The sequence below is a fragment of the Carcharhinus amblyrhynchos genome, chromosome 2 (assembly GCF_965287045.1).
Source record: "Carcharhinus amblyrhynchos chromosome 2, sCarAmb.v2.hapA, whole genome shotgun sequence".
NCBI lineage: Eukaryota > Metazoa > Chordata > Chondrichthyes > Carcharhiniformes > Carcharhinidae > Carcharhinus > Carcharhinus amblyrhynchos.
Window position 1 is genome coordinate 149,861,360 of NC_137325.1, and position 18,136 is coordinate 149,879,495.

The window sequence follows — 18,136 nt, forward strand, 5'->3', positions numbered from 1 at the left end:
CCTAGGGAGGTCTTGCTGCAGCTGTATAGAGCATTGGTGAGGCCGCAGCTGGAGTACTGTGTGCAGTTTTGGGCGCCGCACCTGCGCAAGGATATTTTGGCCCTGGAGGGAGTGCAGAGGAGGTTTACTAGGCTGATACCGGAGTTGAGGGGGTTGAGCTATGAGGAGAGGCTGAATAAACTAGGCTTGTACTCGCTAGAGTTTAGAAGAATGAGGGGAGATCTCATTGAGACGTATAAGATGATGAATGGGATGGATAGGATAGAGGTGGAGAGACTCTTCCCACTCAAAAAAGACAGTAGGACTAGGGGGCACAGCCTCAAGATAAAGGGGAGGCGGTTTAGAACGGAGTTGAGGAGGAACTTCTTCACTCAAAGGGTGGTGAATCTCTGGAATTCTCTGCCCGTTGAAGTGGTGGAGGCTGCCTCGCTAAATATTTTTAAGAAGCGGGTTGATGGGTTCTTGATAAGAGAGGGGATTAAGGGTTATGGGGAGAGGGCGGGAAAGTGGAACTGAGCCACAACAGATCAGCCATGATCTTATTGAATGGCGGGGCAGGCTCGAAGGGCTAGATGGCCTACGCCTGCTCCTATTTCTTATGTTCTTATGAACACACACACCCAGATCCCTCTGCCCCGAACACACACACCCAGATCCCTCTGCCCGGAACACACAGACCCAGATCCCTCTGCCCAGAACACAGACACCCAGATCCCTTCGCCCCGAACACACACACCCAGATCCGTCTGCACCGAACACACACACCCAGATCCCTCTGCCCAGAACACACACACCCAGATCCCTCTGCCCAGAACACACACACCCAGATCCCTCTGCCCAGAACACACACACCCAGATCCCTCTGCCCAGAACACACACACCCAGATCCCTCTGCCCAGAACACAGACACCCAGATCCCTTCGCCCCGAACACACACACCCAGATCCCTCTGCCCAGAACAAACACACCCAGATCCCTCTGCCCGGAACACACACACCCAGATCCCTCTGCCCGGAACACACACACCCAGATCCCTCTGCCCAGAACACACACACCCAGATCCCTCTGCCCCGAACACACACACCCAGATCCCTCTGCCCCGAACACACACACCCAGATCCCTCTGCCCCGAACACACACACCCAGATCCCTCTGCCCCGAACACACACACCCAGATCCCTCTGCCCAGAACACACACACCCAGATCCCTCTGCCCAGAACACACACACCCAGATCCCTCTGCCCAGAACACACACACCCAGATCCCTCTGCCCAGAACACACACACCCAGATCCCTCTGCCCAGAACACACACACCCAGATCCCTCTGCCCAGAACACACACACCCAGATCCCTCTGCCCAGAACACACACACCCAGATCCCTCTGCCCAGAACACACACACCCAGATCCCTCTGCCCAGAACACACACACCGAGATCCCTCTGCCCCGAACACACACACCCAGATCCCTCTGCCCAGAACACACACACCCAGATCCCTCTGCCTCGATGCATTTTGAATCTGCTTTTCGTTTAGATAATAAATTGCCTATTTTTCTGCAAAAAAGGACAGCCTCAGTCTTATCCACATTAAACTCCTGCTACCAAACTGTACCCATTCTCCTAGCTGATCTATATCCTGCTTTCCTACCTATTTTAATTCACTTTTGAATGCTTTGAAACTGCCACCATCACACTCTGAAACCACGCATTCCAGATTCCACTCACTGGCTGCCTGTAAAAGGCTTTCTTCATTTTGCCTTTAGTTCTTTCACTGACAAAGACGCTGAGGTTCTGCTCGGGAGGCATACATTGAGTTTAGGTAACTGACTATAAACAGCCTAAGAATGTATGTACTTCAGTGGGAAATCAGGAAGGCAAAAAGAGAGTATGAGATGGATCTAGCAAGTAAGGTCAAAGAAAATCCAAAGAGGTTTTATAGCTATATTAAGAATAAAATGATGATTAGAGAGATAATAGAGTTATAGAGTCACAGAGGTTTACAGTATGGAAACAGCCCATTCGGCCCAACTTGTCCATGCTGCCCTTTTTTTTAAACCCCTAAGCTAATCCCAATTGCCTGCATTTGGCCCATATCCCTCTATACCCATCGTACCCAAGTAACTGTCTAAATGCTTTTTAAAAGATAAAATTGTACCTGCCTCTAGCAGCTTGTTCCAGACACTCACCACCCTCTGTATGAAAAAATTACCCCTCTGGACACTTTTGTATCTCTCCCCTCTCACCTTAAACCTATCCCCTCTAATTTTAGACTCCCCTACCTTTGGGGAAAAGATATTGACTATCTAGCTGATCTGTGCCCCTCATTATTTTATAGACCTCTATAAGATCACCCCTCAGCCTCCTACACTCCAAAGAAAAAAGTCCCAGTCTATCCAGCCTCTCCTTATAACTCAATCCATCAAGTCCCAGTAACATCCTAGTAAATCTTTTCTGCACTCTTTCTAGTTTAATAATATCCTTTCTATAATAGGGTGACCAGAACTGTACACAGTATTCCAAGTGTGGCCTTACCAATGTCTTGTACAACTTCAACAAGACGTCCCAACTCCTGTATTCAATGTTCTGACCGATGAAACCAAGCATGCCGAATACCTTCTTCACCACTCTGTCCACCTGTGACTCCACTTTCAAGGAGCTATGAACATGTACCCCTAGATCTCTTTGTTCTGTAACTCTCCCTAACGCCCTACCATTAACTGAGTAAGTCCTGCCCTGGTTCAATCTACCAAAATGCATCACCTCGCATTTATCTAAATTAAACTCCATCTGCCATTCGTCAGCCCATTGGCCCAATTGATCAAGATCCCATTGCAATTGGAGATAACTTTCTTCACTGTCCACTATGCCACCAATCTTGGTGTCATCTGCAAACTTACTAATCATGCCCCCTATATTCTCATCCAAATCATTAATATTGTCAAAAGGAAAAAGGAAGCGTACATAAGGGTGAGAAAACAACATTCAGTTGGGTCACTTGAAGGTTACAAGGTAGCTAGGAATGAGTTACAAAAGGGCTTAGGAGAGCTAGGAGGGGGCATGAGAAGTCCTTGGCGGGTCGGATCAAGGAAAACCCCAAGGTTTTTACTCTTACGTGAGAAATAAAAGAATGACCAGGGTGAGATTAGGGCCAGTCAAGGATAGTAGTGGGAACTTGTGCATAGAGTCAGAAGAGATAGGTGAGGCGTTGAGTGAATACTTTTCTTCAGTGTTCACTAAGGAGAGGGGCCATGTTTTTGAGGATGAGTGCGTGATACAGGCTGATAGGATGGAAGAGGTTGATGTTCTGAGGGAATTGTTATTCGCAATTTTGAAAAACCTCAGGGTGGATAAGTCCCCTGGGTCAGATGGGATACATCCTAGGATACTTTGGGTGACCAGGGATGAGATTGCGGAGACTTTAACTTTGATCTTTGCGTCCTCACTGTCCACGGGGATTGTGCCAGAGGACTGGAGAGTGACAAATGTTGTTCCTCTCTTCAAGAAAGGAAATAGGAATGACTGGTAATTATAGCCAGTTAGTCTTACTTCGGTAGTCGGTAAGTTAAGGGAAAGGGTCCTGAGGGACAGGATTTATGACCATTTGGAAAGATGCAGCTTAATCCCCCTACATTAGTTCTACTGAAATGCATCACTTCACATTTATCTGGATTAAATTCCATCTGTCATTTCTCCACCCAACTTTCCAGCCTATCTATATCCTGCTGTATTCTCTGACAATATTCATCGCTATCCACAAGTCCAGCCATCTTTGTGTCATCCGCAAACTTACTGATCACACCAGTTACACCTTCTTCCAAATCATTTATATATATCACAAATAGTAGAGGTTCCAGTACAGAGCCCTGCGGAACACCACTGGTCACAGACCTCCAACCGGAAAAAGACCCTTCCACTACTACTCTCTGTCTCCTGTGGCTCAGCCAGTTCTCCACACATCTAGCCACCTCTCCTTTTATTCCATGAGATTTAACCGTTTGTACCAGTCTGCCATGAGGGACCTTGTCAAACGCTTTACTAAAATCCATATAGACGACATCCACGGCTCTACCCTCGTCAATTGTTTTTGTCACCTCCTCAAAAAACTGCACCAAATTTGTGAGGCATGACATCCCTCTTACAAAACCATGCTGCCTATCACTAATGAGATTATTCCGTTCTAAACGTGCATACATCCTATCTCTAAGAATCTTCTCCAACAATTTCCCCATCACAGACGTCAAACTCACCAGCCTATAATTACCCGGGTTATCCTTGCTACCCTTCTTAAATAACGAGACCACATTTGCTATCCTCCAATCCTCAGGGACCTAAGAACATAAGAACATAAGAAATAGGAGCAGGAGTAGGCCATCTGGCCCTTCGAGCCTGCCCCGCCATTCAATAAGATCATGGCTGATCTGTCGTGGCTCAGTTCCACTTTCCCGCCCTCTCCCCATAACCCTTAATCCCCTCTCTTATCAAAAACCCATCAACCCGCTTCTTAAAAATATTTAGCGAGGCAGCCTCCACCACTTCAACGGGCAGAGAATTCCAGAGATTCACCACCCTTTGAGTGAAGAAGTTCCTCCTCAACTCCGTTCTGAACCGCCCCCCCTTTATCTTGAGGCTGTGCCCCCTAGTCCTACTGTCTTTTTTGAGCGGGAAGAGTCTTTCCACCTCTATCCTATCCATCCCATTCATCATCTTATACGTCTCAATGAGATCTCCCCTCATTCTTCTAAACTCTAACGAGTACAAGCCTAGTTTATTCAGCCTCTCCTCATAGCTCAACCCCCTCAACTCCGGTATCAGCCTAGTAAACCTCCTCTGCACTCCCTCCAAGGCCAAAATATCCTTGCGCAGGTGCGGCGCCCAAAACTGCACACAGTACTCCAGCTGCGGCCTCACCAGTGCCCTATACAGCTGCAGCAAGACCTCCCTACTTTTATACCTCACCTGTGTCCAGTGAAGAGACAAAGACCTTTGTCAGAGGCCCTGCAATTTCATCTCCTGTCTCCCTGAGCAGTCTAGGAGAGAAGGTCCTGTGCTATGTTCTGTGAATGATAAATAACAGTGGACCCAGCACTGGTCCCTGAGGCACACGACTGGTCACAGGCCTCCAGTTTGAAAAACAACAGATACCTCACCATGGATCCTGAGAGATTTAACTTGATGCAACAACCTACCATGCGGTAGGTCCCCTTAAAGATCAGCATGGGTGTGTGTGTGCAGAGACACCGGAGATGGGTGAGGTTTTTAATGAACATTTCTCCTCGGTGTTTACTGAGGCATGCACGCACACATACAGGCACACACATATGCAGGCACACGTGCACGCACATACACACATGCACGCATACACACATTCAGACATGCGCACGCACACATGCAGACACACACGCATGCGCACATACACACATACACGCACATACACACACGTGGGCATGCATATACACACACATGCAGGCACACATGTGCACACACACATCTGCAGGCACACGCGTGCGCTCACACACACATGTAGGCCCACGTGTGCACATGCACACATGCAGGCACATGCCACATACACAGCAGGCATGCACACAACCAGTTCACCAAAGTCACAGCTGATAATCCACCAAACCTCTGAACTGCCATCCCTCATTACTGTAAAGAACCCAATCTCGCCCCACAGCTACCCCCCCCAACCCAGCTCCCATCCATGCATTATACAGGACAGACAGAAACACACACACACACACACACACACACACACACACACACACCCTCCCCCCAAAGTTGCTACTGGGGCAGACCACAGAAGCCCTTTCACAAGCCACCACATAGTCAGTGAAGAGCAGCCACAGCTCACACTTGCCCAGAGTGAATACAGTAGTCTGTATACAATATGCAAGAACAGTGACAAGCTGACACTGACTGAATGGCCCAGGTGATGAATCTTTGCTATGAAACTAAACGTAAATCAGGTACTGTGCAGGAAAATGTCTCACCACTTTCTCCAGTTGCTCTTGCTCCCATAGTGACGATTCACGAACCATCTCAATTTCCTTAAAAGAGAGAATAAAAAGTAAGGAGCAGAGATACAGACAGATGGAGAGAGAAAAACACGGACAGAGATCGCAAAAGAGGAGAGACAGACAGAAAGATGGAGACAGAGAAAAAGAGTTTTAGGTCATAAGAAGCAGGAACAGGAGGCCAATCGGGCCCTCGAGCCTGCTGCACCATGCAATATGATCATGGCTGATCTAATTGTGGCCTTAACTCCATTTTTCTGCCTGCTCCCCATAACCCTCCAGTCCCGTGTGAATTAACAATCAGTCTAACTCAGCCCTTACTGTGAACGGGGATAGAGAGTTCCAAAAACAAACAACTCCAATGAAATTCCTCCTCATCACAATCTTAAATGGGAGACCTCATCTTTCTAAACTGTGGCCCCCTCCATTCTAATCTCCTTCGAGGGATGAAATATCTTTTCACCATCTATCCTATGGAGCCTCCTTAAAATATGATATTCTTCAATAAGATTCACTCTCATTTTTCAAAATTCCACACAATTTAGGCCCAAATTTACATTGCGTACCAGGTGTGTTCTTCCTAATCCCCAGCACCCACTTTAACATTCCATTCCCCTTGCGTTAAAGGCCAATACTCCACTTGTTTTCTCAATCATTTGCTGTACCTGGGTGCTGACCTTCTGTGATTCAGGACAGCCAGATTCCTCTGTAGCGCAGAGTTTTGCGATCTCTCTCCATTTAAATAGTATGCTGTTTTTCTACTATTTGCATCAAAACAGACAACCTCACACTTTCCCACATTGTACTCCACCTGCCAAATATCTGTCTATATTCATTTGGAGACACTTCTGTCACTCAACAATTTCTCCTTTAACTTGTGTCATTCTTGTAACTAAAAGGTGATGGCCATTGGATACCTGCATGGGCCCCCAGTTATTCCTGTCTTTCTGTGGGATGTGTAACATTCCTTGTTCCAGTCCTGTTTAGGTCACCTCCCACAGCTCTCTCTCTCCATTACACCAATGGCTGCTTCGTGTTATTTAAAAACATAGCCGTTTTGTCTATGTTTCCACCCGTCTCACCTCTAATACTTCCCTTCCTTCACCTCTCTGTCTCCATTCCCGTTGCTATTCACCACTGATATTCATCACAAACTCACTAACTCCCAAAGAGATGTCAACTCTAGCTCCTCACACCCCATTTCCAGTAAGGACACTACTCCATTCTCCCAGTCTCTCTGCCTCCGTCACATCTGTTCCCATGATGCCACCTTTGAAAACAACACTTCAAACATGTCTGCCTTTTTCCTCCACCCAGGCTTCTCTCCCCCCCAGTTCTCCCCACACTGTGATTGACAGGATGCTCAACAGTGTTCAGCCCATTTCCCATCCCTCTGCTCTCCCCCTCCCTCCCAGGACCATGGCAGTGCCCCCTTGTCCTCACTTTTCACCCCCCCATCCTCTGTATTCAGAGGATCATTATCCCCCATATCCAGCACGATGCTATCACTCAACATATCTTCCCATCAACATTCCACAGGGACCACTCCCTCCATGACATCTTGGTCCGCTCCTCCATCATTCCAATTCCACATCTCCTTCCCACAGCAACATCCCAAGCAATTGCAGAAGATGCAACACCTGCCCCTTTTACCCCTTCCTGCTCACTGTCCAAGGAGCCAAACAGTCCTTGCAGATGAAGTCGCTTCTCATTTCAACTCAGTATCTTGCTCTGGTATCCACATGTCCGTCCTTAGCCTGTTGTAAATCTCCAATGTAGCCCAATTCAAACTGAAGGAACAACACCTCATAGAGACATAGAAGATAGGAGCAGGGAGGAGGCCATTCGGCCCTTCGAGCCTGCTCTGCCATTCATCACCATCATGGCTGATCATCCAACTCAATAACCTCATCCTGCTTTCTCCCCATAACCTTTGATCCCATTCACCCCAAGTGCTATATCCAGCTGCCCCTTGAATACATTCAATGTTTTGGCATCAACTACTTCCTGTGGGAATGAATTCCACAGGCTCACCACTCTCTGGGTGAAGAAATGTCTCCTCACCTCCGTCCTAAATGGTTTACCCTGAATCCTCAGACTGTGACCCCTGGTTCTGGACTCCCCCACCATCGGGAATCTCCTCCCTGCACCTACCCTGTCTAGTCCTGTTAGAATCTGATGAATCTCTATGAGATGCTCCCCTCATTCATAGTCATAGAGTTATAATCGTAGAGTCACAGAGGTTTACAGCATGGAAACAGGCCCTTCAGCCCAACCTGTCCATATCCCACCTTTTTTTTAAACCCCTAAGCTAATCCCAATTGCCCACATTTGGCCCGTATCCCTCTATACCCATCGTACCCATGTTACCATTTAAATGCTTTTTAAAAGATAAAATTGTACCTGCCTCTACTACGACCTCTGGCAGCTTGTTCCAGACACTCACCACCCTCTGTGTGAAAAAATTACCCCTCTGGACACTTTTGTATCTCTCCCCTCTCACCTTAAACCTATCCCCTCTAGTTTTAGACTCCCCTACCTTTGGGAAAAGATATTGACTATCTAGCTGATCTATGCACCCTCATTATTTTATAGATCTCTATAAGATCACCCCTCAGCCTCCTACGCTCCAGAGAAAAAAGTCCCAGTCTATCCAGCTTCTCCTTATAACTCAATCTATCAAGTCCTGGTAACATCCTAGTAAATCTTTTCTGCACTCTTTCTAGTTTAATAATATCCTTTCTATAATAGGGTGACCAGAATTGTACACAGTATTCCAAGTGTGGCCTCACCAATGTTTTGTACAACTTCAACAAGACGTCCCAACTCCTGTATTCAATGTTCTGACCAATGAAACCAAGCATGCTGAATGCCTTCTTCACCACTCTGTCCACCTGTGACTCCACTTTCAAGGAGCTATGAACATGTACCCCTAGATCTCTTTGTTCTGTAATTCTCCCCAACGCCCTACCATTAACTGAGTAAGTCCTGCCCTGGTTCAATCTACCAAAATGCATCACCTCACATTTATCTAAATTAAACTCCATCTGCCTTTCGTCAGCCCACTGGCCCAATTGATCAAGATCCCATTGCAATTGGAGAAAACTTTCTTCACTGTCCACTATGCCACCAATCTTGGTGTACTCTGCAAACTTACAAACCACGCCCCCTATATTCTCATCCAAATCATTAATATAAATGACAAATAACAGTGGGCCCAGCACTGATCCCTGAGGCACACCGCTGGTCACAGGCCTCCAGCTTAAAAAGCAACTCTCTACAACCACCCTCTGGCTTCTGTCAAGAAGCCAATTTTGTATCCATTTAGATACCTCCCCCTGGATCCCATGAGATTTAATTTTATGCAACAAACTACCATGTGGTACCTTGTCAAAGGCCTTGCTAAAGTCCATGTAGACAACATCAACTGCACTGCCCTCATCTACCTTCTTGGTTACCCCTTCAAAAAACTCAATCAAATTTGTGAGACATGATTTTCCACTCACAAAGCTATGCTGACTGTCCCTGATCAGGCCTTGTGTCTCTAAATGCCTGTAGATCCTGTCTCTCAAAGTACCTTCCAACAATTTACCCAGTACAGATGTGAGGCTCTCTGGCCTGTAGTTCCCAGGCTTTTCCCTGCAGCCCTTTTTAAACAAAGGCACAACATTCACCACTCTCCATTCTTCAGGTAGAATATTATTTAAATGGTGAAAAGCTGCAGCATGCTACGGTTCAGAGGGACCTGGGGGTCCTTGTGCACGAATCGCAAAAACCCAGTCTGCAGATGCAGCAGGTGGTCAAGAAGGTGAATGGGATGCTGGCCTTTATAGCGAGGGGGATTGAATATAAAAGCAGGGAGGTCTTGCTGCAGCTGTATAGGGCACTGGTGAGGCCGCAGCTGGAGTACTGTGTGCAGTTTTGGTCCCCTTATTTGCAAAAGGATATTTTGGCCTTGGAGGGAGTGCAGAGAAGGTTCACCAGGCTGATACTGGAGATGAGGGAGTTAGCTTATGAAGAGAGATTGAATAGATTGGGCCTAAACTCGTTGGAATTTAGAAGGCTTCTCGAGACATATAAGATAATGAAGGGGCTAGATAGGGTAGAGGTAGAGATTCTTCCCGCTTAGAAAGGAAACCAGAACTTCCAAGACGTGGAAGCTATTGAGAGGGTGCAGAGGAGATTTACAAGGATGTTGCCTGGATTGGGAGGCATGCCTTATGAAGATAGGTTGAGGGAGCAGGGACTCTTCTCCCTGGAGAGACGAAGGTTGAGAGACGACCTGATAGAGGTTTATAAAATGTTGAGAGGAATAGATAGGGTGGATTCTCAGAGGCTATTTCCCCGGGTTGAAATGGTCACTACGAGAGGACACAGGTTTAAGGTGCTGGGGAGTAGGTACAGAGGTGATGTCAGGGGTAAGTTTTCCACTCAGAGGGTGGTGAGTGAGTGGAATCGGCTGCCGTCGATGGTGGTAGAGGTGACCTCGCTGGGGTCTTTTAAGTGACTTCTGGATGAGTATACAGGATCTAATGGCATTGGGAGTTATAGATAGTTCTATGGCTTGGTAGGTATAGATGTCATTGGCGCAACTTGTAGGCCGAAGGGCCTGTTTGTGCCTTAGTGTTCTATGTAACTAGAGGGCACAGCCTCAAAATAAGGGGGGGGGGGGGGGGGGGGGGGGCAATTTAGAAGACAGTTGAGGAGGAACTTCTTCTCTCAGAGGGTAGTGAATCTCTGGAATTCTCTGCCTGTTGAAATGGTGGAGGCTGCCTCGTTGAATATGTTTAAGTCACGGGCAGATAGATTTCTGATCGATAAGGGAATTAAGGGTTATGGGGAGCAGGTGGGAATGTGGAACTGATCCACTTCAGATCAGCCATGATCTTATTGAATGGTGGGGCAGGCTCGAAGGGCTGGATGGCCTACTCCTGCTCCTATTTCTTATGTTCTTATCCATGACTATCGATGATTCAAGTATCTCAGCTGGGGTCTGGCAATTTCCTCCCTTGCCTCCCACAATGTCCTGGGATACACTTCATCAGGTCCCAAAAATTAATCTAACTTGATGCACTTTAAGCCTTCCAGCATCTCCTTCTCTGTAATATATATTGTGAATAGCTGGGGTCCCAGCACCGATCCCTGTGGCACCCCGCTAGTTACTGCCGGCCAATTTGAAAAGCACCCATTAATTCCTACTCTTTGTTTCCTCTCTGCCAACCAGTTTTCTATCCATCTCAATACATTTCCTCCAATCCCATGCACTTTAATCTTGCACGATAATCTCTTGTGCGGGACTTTGTCAAACGCTTTCTGAAAGTCCAAATAGACCACATCGACTGGCTCCCCCTTGTCAACTCAACTAGTTACATCTTCAAAGAATTCCAACAGATTTATCAAGCATGATTTCCCCTTCATCAATCCATGCTGACTCTGTCTGATCCTGTCACTGCTTTCTAAATGCTCTGCTATAAAGTCCTTGATAATGGATTTGAGAATTTTCCCCACTGCCGATGTTAAGCTTACTGGTCTATAATTCCCTGTTTTCTCTCCACCTCCCTTTTTGAATATTGGAGTGAGATTCACTACTCTCCAATCTGCGGGGACTGTTCCAGAGTCTATAGAATCCTGGAAGATGCCCACCAATGCATCCACTATTTCCAGAGCCACTTCCTTAAGTACTCTGGGATGTAGATTATCAAACTGGAGATTTATCCACCTTCAATCCCATCAATTTTCCCTGTACCATTTCTCTACTAATATTGATCTCTCGAGATATTCCCTCTCACTAAATCTTACATTCTCCAACATTTCTGGTATTTGATTTGTGTCTCTTTTGTGAAGACAGAACCAAAATATGTATTCAGTTTCTCAGCCATTTCTTTGTTCCCTATTATACATTCCCCCATTTCTGTCTGTAGGGGACCTACATTTGTCTTCACCAACCTCTTTCTCTTCACGTATCTATAGAAACTCTTAGTGTTAGTCTTTATGTTCCCTGCAAGCTTACTTTCGTACTGTATTTTCCCCTTCTTAATCAATCCCTTGGTCCTTCTTTGCTGAATTCTAAACTGCTCCCAATCCTCAGACCGATTATTTTTCTTGGCCAATCTATATGCTTCTTCCTTAGATCGGACACTCTCTCTAATTTCCTTTGTAAGCCGTGGATTGGCCCTCTTACCCATTTTACTTTAATCTTCTGATTAGTCACGTTACACCCCTCAGGGTGACTGAGTTCAACAGCTTTAGATTGTGAACTTTCCCCTCCATCTCAACCCTTTTTTTTAATACCCAAAACATTTTTTATCCCAGTGCAAATCCCCCTCCTCCACTGGGCCATCTGTCCACTTGTTCTTCAGTTCTGCTTTCACTGAGCACTGATCTTTATTCGCTATTAACACATTCTGCTATTTTAGCTTTATTCCACCCCCAGCAAGTTTTCCAGTCTTTACACCACCATGAACATTCATAGAACATAGAACACTACAGCACAAACAGGCCCTTCGGCCCACGAGTTGAGCCGATCACATCAACACCTACCAATCTATAGACCTATCTATAGATTCCCTTTGCCTTGTAACCTACAGTTCTTTGTTGCAATCTCTTGGAGCTCCCAGCAATCACTGACCTCATTCTCTGTTCCAGCTCCTCTTTCACATCACATTTCTCTCTCTTGTTAACTCTATTGTCTCTCTCTGCAGATGCTGTCAGACCTGCTGCATTTTTCTAGCCTTTTCCACTTTTGAGTTGTTAATTTAGATTCAAAGTAGTTGAGGATGTAGCACTGATCCAAGCAGCACTCCACTCGTTACAGTTTGCCAATTTGGAAACAACCCTTTGTGCACATCTTCTGATTCCCCTTTAGCTAACCAGCTGTTTAAATTTAAGTCACTTGGTGATACATAATGTGAAGAGAGAGACATATCTTTGAAACATTCCATCTTACACTCATCAGGACAAATGCAAGAATACCAAAGTTCAAACAATCACTACATGTGTGACACAAGGGTGCAAATTGACTCTGCTTGGCCAAGACAGCGCCATGGAGAAAGCAACTCAGTAAAGGTGCAAGGTTTGAATATACTCCCACAATTTATGAAGAATGAGTACCTGAGTATGAAACTTCCAGCATGTTACATGTTATGAGTTTAACGGATTATCTAAAATTTGTTGCAAATAGAGGTTCTTGTGAACAGTGGAATTATAATTTTTTAAATGGGAGGGTGGGGATGGCTGGGCCAGCATTTACCGCTCTTCGGTCTGCACTGGGGTGCTGCCTTGTGGCATTCAAGTGCATTTGGAGTTTGGTGAAACAAAATCTCAAGGAGTAAATTTTGAGGAATAATTTTAGTCTAAATTTCAAGCTAAAGTCTAGTTTGTTTAATGTAGCAATTAATTAAAAGTTGCTCCTTTGATTGGAGAAGTGTAGTTGGAGCTTTAAAACATGAGTTTACAGACTCTCAGCTGACGGTAGTTAGTTAGGCAGCTGGTCTAATCTGGTCTCCGAGGCCTGGACTAAAAGGAAGGCTCATTCTGTGCTGCCTTGTGTTAGAGTACAGCTGGAATTTGGTGAAACAGGAAGGAGGTATTCTGCCCCTTCTTTTCTCCAACTGGTGAGTATTCCTGCTCTTTAAAATAAGGCTAAGCTCTGAGGGAGATCAGAGCGTAGAAGGGAATGAAGGACTTGAAGTAACTCTTACAGTACAGAGCACTGGAGGTCAGAGAGAGAAAGAGCGAGTGAGTGTGGAGGGGCAGAATCTAGTGAGGGACAGCAGGAGCACAGCAGTGGGAGCAGCCAAGGGAACTTTCATTCAATCTCGAGGCGGAACGCCTGAGGTGATGTCAGGATTTAAAAGTGACAAGTAAAAGCTGCTGGTTGGCCGAGTATTTACATCTTTATCACTTACAGTTTCCTTTTGCAATTAATGGGTTATATTCTGTATAAATAAGGTCAAGGGAAGGAGGGCCCTAAAGTAATTGATATTTAATTTTAAAAGTCTCTTTATGGTTTAATCCAAAGGGCTAAGTCATGGCAAGAGAACGCAAAGCCGTGGTGTGTTCCTCCTGCTCTATGTGGGAAACTGACCACATTTCTAGAGCCCAGGAGCAGCATATGTGCAGGAAGTGTCTCCAGCTGCAGTTCCTGGAAGCCTGGGTTTCATAGCTTGAGTGGCAGCTGGGGACACTTGGGGAGCATTCATAAGGCACAGAGTATCGTGGAGAAAGTGTACAGAGAGGTGGTTATACTGCAGGCAAAGCCTCCACAGGCAGATAGGGAATAGGGTAGAAGTGGGATGTTCACCGATGATTACACAATGTTCAGCACCATTCACCACTTCTCAGATACTGAAGCAGTCCGTGTTCAAATGCTGGAAGATCTGGACAATATCCAGGTTTGGGCTGACAAGTGGCAAATAACATTCGTGCCACACAAATACCAGGCAGTGACCATCACCAATAAGAGACACTCTAACCACCGCCTTGTGACATCCAATGGTGTAACCGTCACTGAATCCCCCACTGTCAACATCCCTGGGTTACCACTGACCAGAAACTCAACTGGACTCACCACATAAACACAGTGGCTACAAGAGCAGATCAGAGGCTGGGAATCCTGCAATGAAGAACTCACCTCCTAATTTCCCAAATCCTGTCCACCATCTACAAGGTACAAGCCAGCAGTGTGATGGAATACTCCCCACTTGCCTGGATGGGTGCAGCTCCAACATTCCAGAAGCTCAACACCATCCAGGATAAAGCAGCCCCACTTGATTGGCACCCCATCCACAAACATCCACTCCCTCCACCACCAACACACAGTGACAGCCGTGTGTACCATCTACAAGATGCACTGCAGCAACTCACCAAGGCTCCTTAGGCAGCACCTTCCAAACCCACCACCACTTCCATCTAGAAGGACAGGAGCAGCAGATACCTGGGAACAGCCCCCCACCTGGAGATTCCCCTCCGAGTCACTCACTATCCTGATTTGGAAATACTTCGGCCGTTCCTTCACTGTCACTGGAATTCCCTCCCTAACAGCACTGTGGGTCAACCGATGGAACACGGACTGCAGTGATTTACGAATGCAGCTCACCACCACCTTCTCAAGGACAACTAAGGATGGGCAATAGATGCTGGTGCAGCCAGTGATGCCCATATCCCATGAATGAATTAAAAAAAGGTGAGCACCAGGTAGAGTAAGAATACAAGCTGGCAGTGCAGAAAACCCTGTCCCCTGCAAAGCCCACATACAACTGGCCTCTCAGGAAAGCAGTAACAGCCAAATTTATTACATCACAGTTGGTTCTGCTCCAGAGGAGTAAAAAGTGTGAGAATGCAATATAGGGGATTCACGGTCAATTGTAAGGGCAAAAGATAGGTGTCTCTGTGGCTGCAAAGGAAACTCCAGCATGGTATGTTGCCTCCCTGGTACTGGGGTGGGGAGAACTGGGATTGGGAATGGAGAAGTAGAAAAATGGAAGTGAGACAGAAAGATAATAAAATGGAGAACGAGAAGAAACATAAAGAAATAAAATAAATGGGAATGGGGTGAAGGTGGAGGGGAGAGTTCACACTTGGAAGTTGTTGAACTCAGTGTTCAGTCTGGAAGGCTGTAAAGTGTCCAATTGGAAGATGTTCCTCCAGTTTGCATTGGGGTTCGCTGGAACATTGCAAAAGGCCGAGGACAGACAGGTGGGCAGGAAAGCAGGGTGGTGTGGTGAAATGGTAAGTGACAGCAAGGTCTGGGTCCTGCTTGCAGACAGATCGGAGATGTTCAGCAAAGTGGTCACCCAGTCTGTGTTTGGTCTCTCCGATGTAGCAGCAAATGCAATAGACCAGATTGAAGGAGGTGCATGTGAAACACTGCTTCACCTGAAAGGGGTGTTTAGGACCTGGAATGGTGAGCATGGAGGAGGTAAAGGGGCAGGAATTGCACTTTCTGCAATTGTATGGGAAGGTGCCGTGGGCAGGGGGTGAGATATTGGGCGTGCTGGAGGAGTGGACTAGGGTGTCCCAGAGGGAACGGTCCCTGCGGAATGCTGACAGGAGTTTCAAGGGGAAGGTGTGTTCAGTGGTGGCATCATGCTGGAGTTGGCAGTAATGGCGGAGGATGATCCTTTGAAATGTGGAGACTGGTGAGGTGAAAAGTGAGGACAAGGGGGACCCTCGATAAAAGCAAATTACTGCGGATGCTGAAATCGGAAACCAGAGGGGAAAATGCTGGAAAATCTCAACAGGTCTGGCAGCATCAGTAAGGAGAGAAAAGAGCTGATGTTTCTAGTCCAAATGTCAAAGCTGGGGTCTCTATCCTGCTTCTGGGAGGGAGGGGAGGCGGTGAGAGCAGTAGCCCGGGGGTTGGATTCGACACAGTTAACAGTCCACGGTGGGGGGAAAGCCACGATTCAGAACAAGAGAGACATATCGGCAGCACTATTTTAGAAAGAGGTATCATCAGAACAGATGTGGTGGAGGTGAAAGAACTGAGAGAATGGGTTGGAGTCCTTACAGGATGTACGGGGTGAACAGCTTAGTCCAGATAGTTGTGGCAGTCAGTGAGCTTGTAATGGACGCTTGTAGACAGTTTATTATCAGAAATGGAGACAGAGAGGTCAGGGAATGGAGGAGAAGTGTCAGAGATGGACCAGGTGAAGGTGATAGAGGGATGGAAATAGGAAGCAAAATTAACAAATTTTTTCAGGTCCAGACGAGAGCATGAAGTGGCTATGAAATAGTGATCAATGTACTGATAAAGAAGTTGTGGGAGGGAGCCAGTGCAGGACTGGAACAAGAAAAACACAGAAACATAGAAAATGGGTGCAGGAGTAGGCCATTCAGCCCTTCGAGCTTGCACTACCATTCAATATTATCATGCACTTTCAGTATCCCAGTCCTGCTTTCTCTCCATATCCCCTGATCCCTATAGCCACAAGGGCCACATAGAATACTCCACATAACCCTGAAAGAAACAGGAATAACTGGGAGCTGTGCAGGTGCCCATAGCCACACCTTGTATGTTTGTAGAAGACTGTTTGAATGACGGGAAGCCGGTGTCCAGTGGTGTACTGGGATCAGTACTAGGACCCTTATTGTTTATTATAGACATAAACAAGATAGATGAAAACGTGGAAGGAATGATGAGCAAGTGTGCAGATGACACAAAGATTGGTAAGGTTGTTAATAGTGAAGAGGATGGTTGTAGATTACAGGGAAATATAGATTGGTCAGGCAGGCAGAGCAGCAGCAGATGGGATTTAACACTGATAACTGTGAGGTGATGCACTTTGTCTTCTCTGATCTAGAGAAAACAAACCAAGCCTATCTAGTCTCTCCTCTTAGTTCAAATGCTCCATAAGACACAGGAGCAGAATGAGGCCACTCGGCCCATCGACTCTGCTCCACCAATCGTGGCTGATATTTTTCTTATCCTCATTCTGCTGCCTGTTCCCCATAACCCCTGATCCCCTTATTAATCAGGAACCTACCCCAGGCAGCGTGCTGCTGAACCTGCTCTGTACCCCCTCTAGTGCTATCATATCCTTCCTGTAGTGAGGTGACCAGAGTTGCACTCCAGCTGTGGCCTCACCAACACTCAGTACAACTCCAACATTCCTCTCTTGCTCTTATACTCTACATCATGACTAATAAAAGCAAGAGACCCATATGCCTTCTTAATTGTCCCATTTCTGTCAAAATTCTAACAGGGTTAGACAGGGTAGATTCAGAAAGAATGTTCCCGATGGTGGGGGAGTCTAGAACTAGGGGTCAGAGTTTGAGGATAAGGGATAAACCTTTTAGAACTGAGGTGGGGAGAAATTTCTTCACCCAGAGGGTGGGGAATGTGTGGAATTCACTCCCACAGAATGTACTTAGGACCAAGATGTTGTCTGATTTCAGGAAGAAATTAGATATAGCTCTTGGGGCTAACGGGATCGAGGGATATGGGGGGAAGGGGGTGTCAGGATATTGAATGTGGTGATCAGCCGAATGGCCTCTTCCTGCTTCCAGTTTCTATCCTCTCCCACCTTCAGGGATCTGTGAATAATTACCCCATGATTCATCTGTTCCTCTGAGTTTCCCAGTCTCCTGCCATTCATTAAATACTCCATTGTCTTGTTC

The 18,136-nt window shown here is 46.4% G+C and overlaps 1 protein-coding gene across 1 annotated transcript in view; it reads right to left on the reverse strand.

Annotated features, from left to right (window-relative positions):
* Window positions 1–18,136, reverse strand: part of LOC145359617 (protein scribble homolog) — a 226,077-nt gene that overhangs the window by 93,805 nt on the left and 114,136 nt on the right. Inside the window, 1 exon segment of the mRNA XM_080214324.1 lies at window positions 5,993–6,049. Within this exon segment, the coding sequence (XP_080070450.1) occupies window positions 5,993–6,049 (57 nt within the window).